Raw genomic sequence first — 17,464 nt, 5'->3', positions numbered from 1 at the left:
GACCTAGCCTTTCCAGGTTATTACCAAAATCTTCCCATGACTTCTTTTTGGATTCAACAACTATTTGTTTCGCTCTGTTTCTTTCATCTACGTACAAATCCCTGTCTGCCTCGGCCCTTGTTTGGAGCCATTTCTGATAAGCCTTCTTTTTACGTTTACAGGCTGCTCTCACTTCATCATTCCACCAAGATGTTTGCCTTTTCCCATCTTTACACACAGTTGTTCCTAGGCATTCCCTTGCTGTTTCTACTACAGCATCCCTGTATGCCACCCATTCACTTTCTATATCCTGAACCTGGTTACTGTCTACTGTTCGAAACTTCTCACTAATCATATCCATGTACTTCTGTCTAATTTCCTCATCCTGGAGATTTTCTACCCTTATTCGTTTGCAGATAGATTTCACTTTCTCTACCCTAGGCCTAGAGATACTTAGTTCACTACAGATCAGATAATGTTCTGTATCATCGAAAAATCCCCGAAAAACTCGTACATTCCTAAAAGATTTCCTGAATTCAAAGTCTGTTAAGATATAGTCTATTATGGATCTGGTACCCCTAGCTTCCCATGTGTAGCGGTGAATAGCCTTATGCTTGAAGAATGTATTCGTAACAGCTAAACCCATACTAGCAGAGAAGTCCAGCAAACGCTTCCCATTCCCATATCTTCCCCACATTTACCAATCACCCTTTCGTATCCTTCAGTTCTATTCCCAAGTCTCGCATTGAAATCACCCATTAGCACTATTCTATCCTTGCTGTTGACCCTGACCACGATGTCACTCAATGCTTCATAAAACTTGTCAACTTCATCCTCATCTGCACCCTCACATGGTGAATACACGGACACAATTCTTGTCCTAATTCCTCCCACTGACAAATCTACACACATCATTCGCTCACTTACGTGCCTAACAGAAACTATGTTGCGTGCAATGGTATTCCTGATAAAGAGCCCTACCCCAGACTCTGCCCATCAAGTACACTTTATAATCTCCTATCTCTTCCTCCTTATCTCCCCTTACCCGAATATCACTTACTCCTAGCACATCCAGATGCATCCTCTTTGCTGACTCAGCAAGTTCTACCTTCTTTCTTCCATAAGCCCCATTAATATTGATAGCTCCCCATAGAATTCCATTTCGTTCGCCAAGTTGTTTCCAACGAGTCCCTCGCCTGTCAAATGGGAGTGGGACTCCATTACTCCCATAGGTCCGAGGCTTGCTTAAAGTGTTCTGAGCTCGGTAAATTCATGAAGCAGGATGCTGCCCTACTTGCACATAGTCCAAATGAGGATCTCTCCTCTAACGGGTTATGGACCACCGGTGAATTGTGTAGTCCTGGCCGCCTGAGCACAAGGAGGGCCACGACTCAGAATATGTCCGAGATGCCCACTCCCATTCCATAGCAACTGGTATCCCGACTCTCAGGACTACTTACTAGGCCACTCAGCCGTTGCCCATGATTCACGAACTAGGACGTGACTACAGTAACCCACAAACACGAACCATTATAAGTAGAATTTTGTAAACAATGTAAATTTATTTAGGATGAGCTGTTTGTTTAATAGAATAAATTGTATATTATTATATTCTAGAAAAACTTTCTTCTTCTCTTGTTAATTTAAAATTTAGTGCTTGACAATAATGTATTTTAATGTACCATTTGCCACTGAGAGGTTTTGATTTGATTTTGAAATCGGTTTTGATTACAACGGGGTCGTGAAATTCAGTATTCATTGACTTGGCCCTCAATGTGCAACTTAAACGCACTCTACTGTGTAATGGTAGCAGCAGCAGCAGTAGTAGTAGTAGTAGTAGTAGTAGTAGTAGTACCAGACCTGTAGCTTAGATCCTTTCCAACAGAACAAGGATGGCCTAGGCCACCATAGCTCAATTGGTAGAGCAACCGACGCAAAATCGGAGGTTGTGGGTTCGGATCCCACTGGTGTCTGGTTGGCCATTTTTGTTCTGTACTTAACCCTCCATTAGTCGCGGGGTGAGCGTGGCGCCCACTTTCCTTTTTAAAGATGTGCCATGCGAAGCTAAGTAGCACTATACTTCTTAATCACCAAGTAGCTGACTTTTGGAATGTTCTGAGCAAGTCTAACAATGTTGCAGGGTGTGGCGCGACTTTCATTACCAGCCAGGCAATCGTTAATGACCACGGTGCACTATAAGTGAGCGAGTCGCTCACCCGCGACCATTGGTGTTATATTTTTTCCAATTTCCACATTATTCCTATCACATTAGCCTATAAGTCATGAATCCAGATTTCATGATTTGTAATTGTTATTAGAGGAGGCGGATGATGAAGCAGCTCTCTTAGCTGAAGGCAATAATGAAGATTCTGAGTACTCAGATACAGAGCAACACGCCAACAGCGATCACGACAGCGCATCAGATGTTTCTGGGGACGAAGCCGTTCCTGGTCAGCCAGTCGAGCCTGCTCCTCAATATGTTGGTCGTAACAACATTACTCTGTGGAATATTCATCCCCCTCTCCCCAACAAACGTGGGAAGAAAAGAAACATTGTGATTCATCCACCAGGTGTCACACGTGATGCACAAAATGCGAGGATAGTAAGTGAATCGTGGGCTCTCTACTTCCCAGACAGTGTGTTGGAGAAAATTGTGTTTCATACGAATGTTCGCTTACGCATTACGAGAGCTAATTATTCTCGGGAGAGGGATGCTGTGGATACCGACATTGCTGAAATCAGGGCTCTTATAGGATTATTTTACTAATCCGGTGTGATGAAGTCCTCTCATCAAAATGTTGAAGATTTGTGGGCGACGGATGGGACAGCTCCAGAAATATTTCGTCTAGTGATGTCATACCGGAGATTTTACTTACTTTTGAGATGTCTCTGATTTGATGATGCTCAGACGAGAAATGAAAGGAAATCCGTCGATAAATTGGCAGCGATACGAGAAATATTTGAGGCCTTTGTACAGCGCTGTAAAGTTTGCTATTCCGTAGGAGAGTACATCACTATGGTGTTTGCATAATTATGTGTATTCTGTTTCAATGAATATTGTACTTAACTTAACCTGTCAACAAAAAAGTAATTAAAGAATAAATAAATATCGAAATTTGTTTTAATTAATATTTTTAATTAAGATTAATTATATATAATTTAAAATAATAACAAAAAAGGCCTCAAAAATAACATTACATTAATGGTGAGCGCTCCGCTCACCCGCAACCAGCGGTGTTAAGAAATGAGGCGCGACCAACGGAGCGTTAATATCTCTTCCACACGTACTAAATGTACGTAAGATGACCTAATAGGTTGAAAGTCGGTTTTGATTACTTCTACATGTGTTTCATTGTTTTCTCGTTCCATTGCTGGACACGTGTAGGGCAGCTAATAGCGCTAACAATTATGACATGATACAATGCTTGTTGGTTCATTTCCATTTTTAAGTTTAACATTGACGGTAAAATACTGAATTTTGTGTGGAAGAATGAAATTTAATTTGGCAGCTGTTGAGATATGGGCCAATCTCTCATCTGATACCCATCTGTGTATTACGTAGATGTAGACACTAAGGAGGTGCTCTATGTGGTCACCATGAATCCTTACCCATGATTCGGACCCTCTTGTCAGTGAATCATGAGCTCTTGAGGTCATACTTGGCTGTACTCATATTTGGTCATGTGAATTGCTAATGCCCCTGTAACATGCATGTTGTGGATAGGTTGGGCTTACACCCATGTATGTATTGTTCGCAAAGCCCAAAAGGATTCAGGGCAGGTGAATGGGGAGACTGTGATACTGGTATCTGCTCAACTAATCATTTACCCATGAAATGTTTGGTTTAGTTGCTGTTGCACAAGGTACAGAAATTGAAGTATTACCTTTTCATGCATCTGTTATCTTTCTGCAAGGGTAAAGTTCCCCAATTGAGCTGTTAATTCATTGTAGTTATGGAAACTAATGTTACTCAGTACCTGTTAATATTAACCCTCAACCCGAAAGATCGGTCTGTCAGGCCGCTAGATAATTTTATTTCTACGATATTGGCAACAATGGTAAATGTTTTACATTTTCCTTCAAGCTATGTGTTCTTTGACCTTTCGTCTAATAAGCTACAGCGTGTTTGTTGTTTCAAAACTGTTTAGTGCATTGTTATCGGGGTTATTTGTCAAGTGTGTCATTGTTCCGTGCTAATCTTGGCAGTCTTACAGACCGGTATGTCGTATAACGTAGAATTTATCAAATACAACATAGCTGTAAGTTCTATTTGAGGGAGATTTCTCTTATGTAATTGTACTTATTACATTTCACAGAGATGGAAAATGTCTCTTACCGTATTGCAATGGCAACGAGGCCAACTGATGTTGATTTTCGCACAAGATTGGGAGAATGGTTGGAAGACGATAACGATGAGGTGGAAGATTCGGAGATTGATGATTCTGACCAAGATCCAGATTTCATCATCAGCAATAAAGGTGAGAGTGTAACATCTGATTCAGACACCGAGGTGATAGAAGAAGAAATGCTGAACCCTGACGAAGCCAGCCATGAAGATGAAAATATAACAACCACAACCGCTTCACCTGACACTGCTACAACCAATGATGTCTATCTAGGTAAAAATAAATTTGTTTGGTACAGCCAGCCGCAAACTCAATCTAGAAAAACACCTGCACACAATATTATTCGAGGTCTGCCTGGTCTTACTGCCGCTGCTAAAGCCTTGGGTAATAAAGCAGCTCCTACAGATATCTGCAACCTTCTTTTGGATGATTATATGATTAATGAAATTGTTCTATGGACAAACCAAAAACTATCAAACATACGGGGTAAAATTAAAAATCCATCAAATCTTTCTAATTACAGGGACACCAATTCTGTTGAAATTAAAGCTCTTCTTGGATTACTGGCATTATCCTCCATTTTCAAGACAGGCCGCGAGAATATGCATTCTTTGTTTTCTACTGGACCATCAGGACGTCCAAGTTTTCGGTGTACAATGTCAGTGAAGAGGTTCGAGATCCTTCTACTCGCTCTGCGTTTCGACGACTCTAGAGACAGAGAAAGCAGGAGGAAGACAGATCGCGTGGCTCCAATCTCCACATTCTTCGAGAAATTTTTGGGCAACTGCCAAACGTTGTTCGTCCTGGGAGAAAACGTTTGCGTCGACGAGATGCTTATACCTTTCAGGGGTAGATGTCCATTTAAAGTATACATGCCAAAGAAACCAGGAAAATACGGAATAAAGGTAGTGTGCTTTACAGATGCTAAATGTTCGTACCTTTATAATGCCTCTATTTATACAGGTATTCTGATGGGATAGGCCTTACAGGTGAAGAACGTAAATTAGGAAAGCCAACGCAGTCCATCTTGAGAGTTACAAAGGTTGTGCAGAAAAGCAATCGCAATATAACAGGTGACAATTGGTTTTCAGCTGTGGAATTGGCAAACGTTTTAAAAAATCGGGGACTATCATACTTGAGAACTGTGAGGAAAAACAGAAGAGAGATTCCTAAGGAATTCCAGCCATCACCTTCAAGAAAGGTTAACTCCGCTATGTATGGATTTACTAAGGACTTGACACTGTTGTCTATTGTTCCAAAGAAGAATAGAGCTGTAATCTTTATTTCATCAATGCATCATAGCAGATGTGAAGATGAAAATGGAATGCAAGAAATCAACAGTTACTACAATGCAACTAAATCTGGTGTGGATACACTTGACATGAAGTGCGCAAATTATCCATCTAACAGAAGAACCCAGCGATGGCCCATGGCAGTATTCTTTTCTTTGTTCAATATAGCTATGGTCAATAGCTATATTCTATACTTGTACTACTCAGGGAACAAAATTGTGAAAAGGTTTGACTTTGTTCATGAACTTGGGATGGAAATGGTGAAACCTCATCTTGCCAAACGAGTTTCCATACCAAACTTCCCACTTAAATTGAGGAACAGTATTCAAGAAATCCTTAACCTCGAAGATGACCTTCCTATTGCAGAACACAGTATAACTGACAGACTTGAGAATAGAAAGACTTGCAGCACGTGTCCATACCAGAAAAAGAGGAAAACGGCATACAAGTGCATTAGATGTGCAAAAGCAATATGTTTGGAATGTTCTTTCAAAATCTGCCGATCTTGTTTGTTTATAAGATCTAGGTAACTGTTGTCAGTTACAGTGCTAATTGTGTAGGAGTGAAAGGATAATATCACCTTAAAAATAATTTGTAAAATAACACTGTACTTTTCCAGTAATCTTGAGCTTGAAGTTTGCAATATTGACCATTTTCTCTACTTGTTAATACCTTAGAGTGTACTAATTGATTGTAAAATGTGCTTTTTATGGTTAATAATATATATTCATCAACTAAACATACATGGATTTTACGTGGTGTCAGTAGTTAAATAAGCCCGGTCTCCCCTAATTGTTATTTAGAGAGGTCTTTTGAGTAGAGGGTTAATGTCTGTGGTCTTACAGGTCTGTCACCCACGATAACTTCTGACACATTGATATTAAAGCAAACCTAATGTCATATCTCCATGATCGCTCGAGAATTTACATCTGCCTGCACGGATGTGTTCTGGTAACTTTATATGCCATCTCTTGTGAATCCTGCAACTTCATTAAATAAAATGCTGTCTGTGAACTGTGGATCTTCAGTGTCCTAGCTAGGAGCCAGTGGCAGAACTGTAATCTCGACATAGTTGTCTGGTAGCCGAAGAGCTTGCAAATGTTGGATAAAGTTCCTGACTGTGCACAACTGACCACACAAGTAGCATCAGTTCTTCACAAACTTGTTGAGGAATCGTGTTTTTTAAGGCACAACCCATGCTTCTCCATTTCCAGCATGCGGACTGTGCGACTCCTACTGGATCTGTTCTCCTTGCTGCGAATGATCCCATGTCTGCAAGTCACCAGAATAGCCTGCTGAATATTACTGCAGAAGGAATGTGGAATTGTGGTGTTGTTCAGCGTACCTGACATGGCCTGTAGCTAACCCATAGTGGAATACCTTGTCCACCAATTCCTTCAAGAAATAGTAAAGCTCAGTTTCACTATTTAAATCATTCACGCTGTACATAATCTCATCTTGCTCTGATACATTACTGTACTAGCAGCACAACTTCAACTGTACCGGTACCACAGTCAGTGCACTCCAATTACAACCATCAGAAATGAACAATGAACTTCAACAGGAAGACAGTCTATATCACCGAATGTTACAACATACTGGGCACAGTTAAGATACTCAATCAATACTGATCTGCATTTAGGGCAGTCGCCCAGGTGGCAGATTCCCTATCTGTTGCTTTCCTAGCCTTTTCCGAAATGATTTCAAAGAAATTGGAAATTAATTGAACATCTCCCTTGGTAAGTTATTCCAATCCCTAACTCCCTTTCCTATAAATGAATATTTGCCCCAGTTTGTCCTCTTGAATTCCAACTTTATCTTCATATTGTGATCTTTCCTACTTTTATAAACGCCATTCAAACCTATTCGTCTACTAATGTCATTCCACGCCATCTCTCCGCTGACAGCTCGGAACATACCACTTAGTCGAGCAGCTCTTCTTCTTTCTCTCAATTCTTCCCAACCCAAACATTGCAACATTTTTGTAACTCTACTCTCTTGTCGGAAATCACCCAGAACAAATCGAGCTGCTTTTCTTTGGATTTTCTCCAGTTCTTGAATCAGGTAATCCTGGTGAGAGTCCCATACACTGGAACCATTACTCTAGTTGGGGTCTTACCAGAGACTTATATGCACTCTCCTTTACATCCTTGCTACAACCCCTAAACACTCTCATAACCATGTGCAGAGATCGGTACCCTTTATTTACAATCCCATTTATGTGATTACCCCAATGAAGATCTTTCCTTATATTAACACCTAGATACTTACAATGATCCCCAAAAGGAACTTTCACCCCATCAACGCAGTAATTAAAACTCAGAGGACTTTTTCTATTTGTGAAACTCACAACCTGACTTTTAGCCCCGTTTATCAACATACCATTGCCTGCTGTCCATCTCACAACATTTTCGAGGTCACGTTGCAGTTGCTCACAATCTTGTAACTTATTTATCACTCTATAGAGAATAACATCATCCGCAAAAAGCCTTACCTCCAATTCCACTCCTTTACTCATATCATTTATATATATAAGAAAACATAAAGGTCCGATAACACTGCCCTGAGGAACTCCCCTCTCAACTATTAAAGGGTCAGACAAAGCTTCACCTACTCTTAACTCTCTGAGATCTATTTTCTAGAAATATAGCAACCCATTCAGTCACTCTTTTGTCTAGTCCAATTGCACTCATTTTTGCCAGTAGTCTCCCATGATCCACCCTATCAAATGCTTTAGACATGTCAATCGCGATACAGTCCATTTGACCTCCAGAATCCAAGATATCTGCTATATCTTGCTGGAATCCTACAAGTTGAGCTTCAGTGGAATAACCTTTCCTAAAACCGAATTGCCTTCTATCGAACCAGTTATTAATTTCACAAACATGTCTAATATAATCAGAAAGAATGCCTTCCCAAAGCTTACATAGAATGCATGTCAAACTTACTGGCCTGTAATTTTCATTTTTATGTCTATCACCCTTTCCTTTATACACAGGGGCTACTATAGCAACTCTCCATTCATCTGGTATAGCTCCTTCGACCAAACAATAATCAAATAAGTACTTCAGTTATGGTACTATATTCCAACCCATTGTCTTTAGTATATCCCCAGAAATCTGATCAATTCCAGCCGCTTTTCTAGTTTTCAACTTTTGTATCTTATTGTAAATGTCATTGTTATCATATGTAAATTTTATTACTTCTTTGGCCTTAGTCTCTTCGTCTATCTCGACATTATCCTTGTAACCAACAATCTTTACATACTGCTGACTGAATACTTCTGCCTTTTGCAGATCCTCACATACGCACTCCCCTTGTTCCCCTTATTCCTGGAATGTCCTTCTTGGAACCTGTTTCAGCCTTAAAATACCTATACATACCCTTCAATTTTTCACTAAAATTTGTATGACTGCCAATTATGCTTGCCATCATGTTATCCTTAGCTGCCTTCTTTGCTAGATTCAATTTTCTAGTAAGTTCCTTGAATTTCTCCTTACTTCCACAGCCATTTCTAACTCTATTTCTTTCCAGTCTGCACCTCCTTCTTAGTCTCTTTATCTCTCTATTATAATAAGGTGGGTCTTTACCATTCCTTACTACCCTTAAAGGTACAAACCTGTTTTCGCATTCCTCAACAATTTCTTTAAACCCATTCCAGAGTCTGTTTACATTTTTATTTACCGTTTTCCACCGTTCATAGTTACTTTTTAGAAACTGCCTCATACCTGCTTTATCAGCCATATGGTACTGCCTAACAGTCCTACTTTTAAGACCTTCCTTTCTATCGCATTTTTTTTAAACTACCACAAAAACAGCTTCATGATCACTAATACCATCTATTACTTCAGTCTCCCTATAGAACTCATATGGTTTTATCAGCACCACATCCAGGATATTTTTCCCTCTGGTTGGTTCCATCACTTTCTGAATCAGCTGTCCTTCCCATATTAACTTACTTGCCATTTGTTGGTCATGCTTCCTGTCGTTCGCATTTCCTTCCCAATTTACATCTGGCAAATTCAGATCTCCCGCTACAATCACATTTCTTTCCATGTCGTTTCCCACATAGCTGACTATCCTATCAAATAATTCCGAATCCGCATCAGTGCTACCCTTTCCCGATCTGTACACTCCAAATATATCAAGTTGCCTATTATCTTTAGAAATGAGCCTTACACCTAGAATTTCATGTGTCTCATCTTTAACTTTTTCGTAGCTTACAAATTCTTCTTTCACCAGAATGAAAACTCCCCCTCCCACCTTTCCTATCCTATCTCTACGATACACACTCCAGTGCCGTGAGAAAATGTCTGCATCCATTATATCATTTCTCAGCCATGATTCAACTCCTATTACAATATCTGGTAAATATATATCTATTAAATTACTTAATTCTATTCCTTTCTTTACAATACTTCTACAGTTCAACACTAACAATTTTATGTCATCCCTACTTGATTTCCAGTTCCCTGTTCCCTTATCACCGCTCCCTAGGCCATCCTGTTTCCCTGAATGTACCTCCCTATTACCCTTCCAAACAAATTTCCTAACTTATACGTACCACTGCGGTTTAAATGAAGGCCATCCGAGCGCAGATCCCTATCTCCTACCCACCCATTAGGATCTAGAAATTTCACTCCCAGTTTCCCACATACCCACTCCATAGTCTCATTTAAATCCCCAATCACCCTCCAGTCAGTATCCCTCCTACACAGTATTCCACTAATAACAATCTGTGCTTTCTTAAACTTCACCCGTGCTGCATTTTCCAGATCCCACACATCTCCAACTATGTTGGTACTTATATCAGCTTGCCTTACGTTGTTGGTACCAACGTGAAACACTACCACCTTCTCCTTCCCCTCCTCCCTCTCTTCTACTTTCCTCAACATCTGCCTCAACCTAATTCCTGGATAACATTCTACCCTGGTTCCCTTTCCTCCACACACTTTCCCCACGTGTCTAACGATGGAATCCCGCATGACCAGAGCCTCAACCCTACCTACCTCATTTGATCCCCTCCCCTCCTGGTCAGCCCTATCTTTGCTGATAGCTGCAGAAGCTACTTCCTCCTCCCTTTTCTCCTTCCCATGACCCTGTTCCACCTGTCTCTTCCTATCCTCTACTCTACATTTCCCTTTCCTACCTTTTCCCTTCCTCTTACTTCCATGCATCTCAGCAACAGTTCCCTGTCCCTCATCTTCCCTGTGTTGTTCTACCTGGAGTGACTCGTACCGATTTCGCACAGACACCTGTCCTGAATTCTGATCCTGAATAGAGCCCTTGGCCTGCAATCTCCTTCCCCTTAGAACATTAGACCACCTGTCTTCTACAACTCCTCCCTTTCCTTCCCCTCCCTCTTGTACACCTACTGTAACCTGTACATTATTTGAGGGAGTCTTATCTTCCTTCCTGTCTTCTGTGAGAATCCATATCTCAACAGGTATTGGTTTTGGATATTTAATTATGGGGTTATTCTACCCTTGACCAATATTGACTCCTGTAGGAATACAGGACACCTTTTGCATTTTCATCCTTGTTATCTCTTTACTATCTTTTCTCATTTTACTTTCTGTATTTGTTACAGCCTTCAGCAGACATAAAGGATGAAGTACTCATAGAAGAACCTACAGTTGATCAACTTGTACCATGTTTCAAAGAAGAGGATAAGTAAGTACAGTTTATATTGAACACTCTGTGTTGTACCATGTTTCAAAGAAGAGGATAAGTAAGTACAGTTTATATTGATCGATGTCAGCAAGTTTACACAACCATACTCTGCTGTTGATCCTCGAGAGATTTGGTGTACGTTGCTATCTAGTGGACCTTAGAGAAAAGCAGCCAGCCAGATGTCCTGCATGCCTGCTTATCACCCCAAGAATCTGTTTTCGATTTCTTGTCTGGTCGTGTATTTTCACGTTAATCCAAGAACTGGTTGATAGGCCACTCAGCTTACGTGATTACAATTGCTATCTGACCAGAAATCAGCCCATAATGTACAGGCCAAGGTAGGCCCATTATGGCTCTAGTGCTGTGGGGAATGTTTTTTATATTTGGAAATTCTGTCCAATTTTAACAAGCCACTCGACTCATCTGATGTGACATTCATGTGAATATTGGCTAGACCTTCAACTCAAATGACGAGACATTCGCGCACCATGGCGCGCATACTAGCTTTTATTTTCATTACACCTGGAAGGCTCTCCCTTGTGTTATCTTCTATAAATAGAAAAGAAATGTGGGTTATTTGCAGCTCTGCACCATAATACATTGCCCAGTTGTAGCCTCTGTCATCAGGTGTCAGTCAGTCTCCTAGCCACGGTTCGAGGTTTAGTGAAGGCCAGTTACAGCAATGCTAATGCTGACTTATTGAAAATGATATAGGGGACAGTGATGGCAATTACCATGATAATGAAGAAGAGATTTTAAGTGAAGGTGTCAGTTCACCTTGTATAAGTTACTGCGAAATAGTATTGAAAATTCCGTGTGCGAAAGCAATACATAGTGTCTGGGTTCTGGGTTAGTAGTAGTGATAAACAGCCAATTATTCATCATTTTACATGCTATCTAGGGGTGTAGGGAGGAGTGAGAGACAAATATTTAGATAATTCTTTATAGGAAACGCCTGTGATTTTGGAGTTTATGGACCTGTTGTTTTCCCACACTGAACAGGAAACAAATATATACGCTACAGAACAATTATTGGACCCAGATAGGAGAAGAAAAGAATACATGATGTCATGTGGTTTGAGACTAGTGAGGATGACATTAAGGCCTGCTTTGCTCTCTGCATTCTGATATCCAGGTTCATAAATTTTGAAACCTAACCCCATGGCACTACAGCCCTGAAGGTCCTTGGGAGAGTTTTATTATATTTTTTGGTGGTAAAGATTGCAGTGCAATATTCCAAAAGTGCTATAATCACTTTAGATAACCCTTCTACTGGAAAAATTATTGGTAAGTGAAAAATGTGTTCTGAACTTTATGTAATCGTGCAGTGCTGAAAACCTAGAGCTGGCAGCTGTGGTTCGATCACAGCGGAGGGATGTGAGTGGTGTTGTCAGACCGCCCATAGTTGATCAGCCACTATTGTGGTTGGTGCTTGATCTAAGTGAGGACATGGAACTGATTACAGGTCCTCAATAGTGCATAATTTTTGGAAATAGCTTTAAGAGGAACTGGTTATATGTCCTGTAATAGCTGCTCACTAAATGGCCATAGAAGCTGCACAAAACTTTCAATGTCTGATGTCAGAAAAATAAAGAACAGTTCCGGGACATGGTTATGCTGGCCGTGTGAAATTTTACCATTATCTGGCTCATTCCTTACAGTTAACAGTGATACGCCTAGTGTCTCAGTGAATAACTGTATGTGTAAACAAACATCTATCACTTTCCACCGTCAATGTGCACAGTATTATGTGACCTTGATGGTTACAAAATATCCACGCATCGCTTGATTGCCTTGACCCGACCATCGTATGTGTCAGGGAGACGTGGGAGGTGCGGAAGTGTTTCCTGTTCCGTAAGGCCCTGTCCCACTGCTGTGCAGGTGGAGTTCTAATTGCAGCGTAACCCAACTTGAGTTCATTATGTGGACTATAATCTGTCAGCTTCATGGTCCGTATTTATAATTTGAACACACAAGAATGAAGGATGAGTTTTCCACCTGATGAATACTTTATTTTACAAAGTTTCCTGAAATATTTACATTAAAAGACAGTTTTGACCTGTAAATAGGTGATCATCAGCTGTTGGTGAACCTGCTTAATAGTGACTGTACAGAATAAAACATTACTAAAATTAAACAAGAATGCCACTACTCTAATAAAATATATAATTTTAAGATATATAACTTTGGAAAGTGTTATGAATCATGTAACCACTGCCGAATAATTATTGGGTCACCATTCTACTATATCACAATCTGACAAAGAATATTGTCTGCCACATAAGTACTATAAACTTTAACCGTGAACATGTAATGTATTACCAAGGAAGTACAAGTACTAATATATATATATATATCAGAATAAGTATGCACCACTGCCTCAAATCTCATCCCTTATATAGCTAGATCTGCCTGCGAGAATCGAAAGGATAAGTCACGCCTCTTTGCTCGACTTTGCTCCGCTAATAAGTGGTTCTTGACATTGATTGAGGTATCAAATTAAAGCTTTTTTGCTCATCTTCTCACTGATCGATTTTCATTGCGATCATTAGTGGGTCTGTCTATAATCTTGAAAGCACCATCTGGTAATTCGACGTAGGCAGAGTCTCAGCTCGGGGATTTCTTGGGCTTCCTCTTGTTGTCCGCATTCATCATCTGGAACCCATCTGGCTGCACCCTCGTTTACTGCGTGTTCATTACCATTTTAATTACGTAGAACACTTCTTAGTGTTATAAATTTGCATAGAATTCGCTGATTCTTACGAGTCTTAATTCTCAAATGTCCATCACATACTTCACAACTATTACTATTAGTAGTAAAAACAGCTGAAGGGTGTGGAGCACTAGTGAATATGCAGGGAAACCTATGGAGTTATACTATTTGCAGGGTTTGAAGCAATGCTTCGTGACCTACATCTTCCGCCTTGTGTGGCGTGCCTCGTCCTTTCTCCCTTGGAAAATGAGCGCTTATCAATTAGGACCTATCGTAAGGCCTGTTTCTCCTATTGGAGCGCAAGGATACCTCAATCCCTCAGTCTAGCGGCAAACCTCTCGTGTTCTGGGATGTGTAATGTGTGCTAGTTTGGGCGCTATTTGTTGTAGAATCCCATGGGAAACGGCATATTCAAATAGCAGTATATCATAAAATACCCTTGATGATGTGATGAACGGTCACAGTATGTTGTATCCAGACACGGAACACACAGAAAAAAGACTAATAAAATATAGCTAACGGAAGAAATAAAATTCCTTTATAGGAGAAAACAATACATTAATATCAAACTCTATGAAGCACACCTAGAAGCATCCCATGTTTTACCACATAGCTTTTGGGATAACATTCAACACATAACCCAAGACAAAATAACTAACCTAGCAATCCAGAGACAGCTCGCATTAGATAAGAAGCTAAATGCTCTCAAATGGTCACAAATCCAAAACAAACAAGACAGTAACACCTCCTTCAAATGCAACAAAAAAAATACGAACGTACCTTTCACCCACCCATCATGAATTTAACAGACACGAACTTCGATGTAATAGAGACCGATATATTGAGCAAAGGACCTAAACACGTCAAACTTTCATAACCTCACAACCATCATTGGTGAAACTGCAAAGGCTGTAAATAATGTTTCCCACGATTTACGCGATGAGATCAGACACGAGGTTAAGAAGAAATTAGTGCAATACATAAACAAGGTTAGCAACAACAACAAGAATTATAGATAATATCCAACTCAGGAAATTCAAAGACAAGATTAAGCATGACAATCTATTAATAACAAAGGCAGATAAAGGTAATACCACAGTCATCATTGACAGAAATAAATATATCACTAAAAGTAAACAGTGTTTCCTGGACGACACCTTTCAAATTAAATGAATAGATCCAGCTGCCAGCATCCAAAAGAATCACAAAACATTATTGAAAATTACCCATTTTCTCCTTAATGAGCAAGAAACCACGACGCTGACAATAATGAATCGAAAACTGCCGACTGCAAAAACCTACTATAAAATCCACAAAGATAAAGTACCCATGAGGCCGGTCATAAATTATAGATCAATCCCAACATACAAATTATCAGGCTTCATACAAACATTTCTCAAAATGCACTACACAATCTTAGCCAAGAAATCAGTACGAAACTCAGTAGAATTATGTAACATGCGAAAGAGCTGAAAATCGAGCAACACCACAATCTAGCATCACAGGACATCATTAACCTGTACCCTAACATACCCACACAGAAAACAATAATTCAGTCAATACTGATCTGCATTTAGGGCAGTCGCCCAGGTGGCAGATTCCCTATTTGTTGTTTTCCTAGCCTTTTCTTAAATGATTTCAAAGGAATTGGAAATTTATGGAACATCTCCCTTGGTAAGTTATTCCAATCCCTAACTCCCCTTCCTATAAAAGAATATTTGCCCCAGTTTGTCCTTTTGAATTCCAACTTTATCTTCATATTGTGATCTTTCCTACTTTTATAAATGCCTCTGAAACTTATTCGTCTACTAATGTCATTCCACGCCATCTCTCCGCTGACAGCTCGGAACATACCACTTACAAGTGACTATTCTCATTTTGGTTCCGTATTGAAGTTGACGTATGTCTCAAGTATTATTACAATATTATAAGTCCACCTGTTCAATACAATACAATATGATCCACTATTTCATATGGTCAAATGTTTTTTATACATAATACATAAAAGTCAAAGGTACATGTTTCACCCTCCTTAGGGGCATCATCAGCCTATATCAATCTTAAAAAAATAATAATAATACATATACTTATAAATTATAGGTTAAAATGTTGAAAAATGGTTTCGTAAAACATTATACAATAACAACTAAAACAACGATAATGCACCAAAGTATGTTAAAAGAGAGTGAAATTAACAGTTTGAAGAAATACGACACTAATATTGCTTTCAGAACAGTCAATACAAATCAAAGTATATTTTTCAATCATAATAAAGTCAATTATAAAAACAGCCGTTTTTCGAGATCTGGTATTTACAGACTCACTTGTGCTCAGTGTGGATTTAGTTATGTTGGACAGACTGGGCGCAGCTTTCATACGAGATATATGGAGCATTATAATGCCTTAAAGCACAACAAATATTCAGCGATGAGCTCACACATGAGTGAAACAGGACATCAGTTCACATCAATTGATAAAGATCTCACTATTCTAAAATGCATAGGCAAAGGAAAACTTATGAATGAATTAGAAAATCTTTACATCTTTTTAGACCAAGCCTATAACAAAGACCATAATCTTAACGATATCACGGAAACAAAAAATCCTTTATACGAGCTAACTCCAAAGTTATTAGGCATGGTGAATTCAAAACATAATACAATCCCGCCAACTTTTAGAACTTCTTGTTCTAAAGCTTCCACCACCTCGTCAAATGATAGGCCCGCCCATCTTGCTCCTAACAGCCCGCCAATAACAACACATGCGCGCAAGGATCCACCCACCATTACCCCCCCTCCATGCCCTTCACTGCCTCAGCCACACCGTTATAATACTAGAAGTCGAAAACCCAGTCAAGCTAGCGTTGCTGTAACAACCTGACGTACTTAATACGCTCCATACGAGTAAGTACCGCATTAGCCATCTTTGACGTACGGGATGTCTCTTGTACAGCACGGTATTATTAACATACTTTCTTCTACATTTTGTTTCAGAAAATCCTGAACATTTCTTCCAACACATGTTTCAACGGAATTATATATCAACTTGACAATCTTTTAGATCCATTCTACTACCATAATTTCCGAACTCCGCTAGCTTTGACATACGTTTTATCACAAGCATCGCCTCTACAGAAGTTCCATTTTCTTCTTGACTTTCAGATATCCCAATCATATACATTTTAAACTTGTTTATTACATTCATACTTCCGTTTTAAATAACTGAAAGTGATTTTACCACCTTGGATTCAACTTGGGAATTGAAGATACATCCCTCTTTGATGATTGTTTTTATACTCAAGGCTTTCACAGTCTTAATGATATTATAAAAATATGGATCCATTTTAGTTTTAGACTCTCAAAATCTCATGTTTAATCACATTTTAATCTTCAAACTGTTAATTTCACTCTCTTTTAACATACTTTGGTGCATTATCGTTGTTTTAGTTGTTATTGTATAAT

General features: G+C 39.5%; 1 protein-coding gene across 6 annotated transcripts in view; it reads left to right on the top strand.

The window, feature by feature from the left end:
- LOC136875107 (zinc finger protein ZFP2) overlaps positions 1-17,464 on the top strand; it is a 215,706-nt gene that overhangs the window by 78,435 nt on the left and 119,807 nt on the right. For 5 of the 6 annotated variants that reach the window (XR_011018341.1, XR_011018340.1, XM_068227991.1 and 2 more), the window contains exon 3: positions 11,208-11,290. Coding sequence is in view for 4 of the 6 variants with exons in the window: in XM_068227991.1 (XP_068084092.1) it covers positions 11,208-11,290 (83 nt within the window). In the remaining 2 variants the exon portion in view is untranslated. Of the gene's footprint in view, positions 1-2,299; positions 3,095-11,207; positions 11,291-17,464 lie in introns of those variants that run through there. The other variant, XM_068227992.1, reaches the window with a different exon arrangement.

The sequence above is a fragment of the Anabrus simplex genome, chromosome 5 (assembly GCF_040414725.1).
Source record: "Anabrus simplex isolate iqAnaSimp1 chromosome 5, ASM4041472v1, whole genome shotgun sequence".
Lineage (NCBI taxonomy): Eukaryota > Metazoa > Arthropoda > Insecta > Orthoptera > Tettigoniidae > Anabrus > Anabrus simplex.
This window is presented reverse-complemented; position numbering and strand designations above follow the sequence as displayed.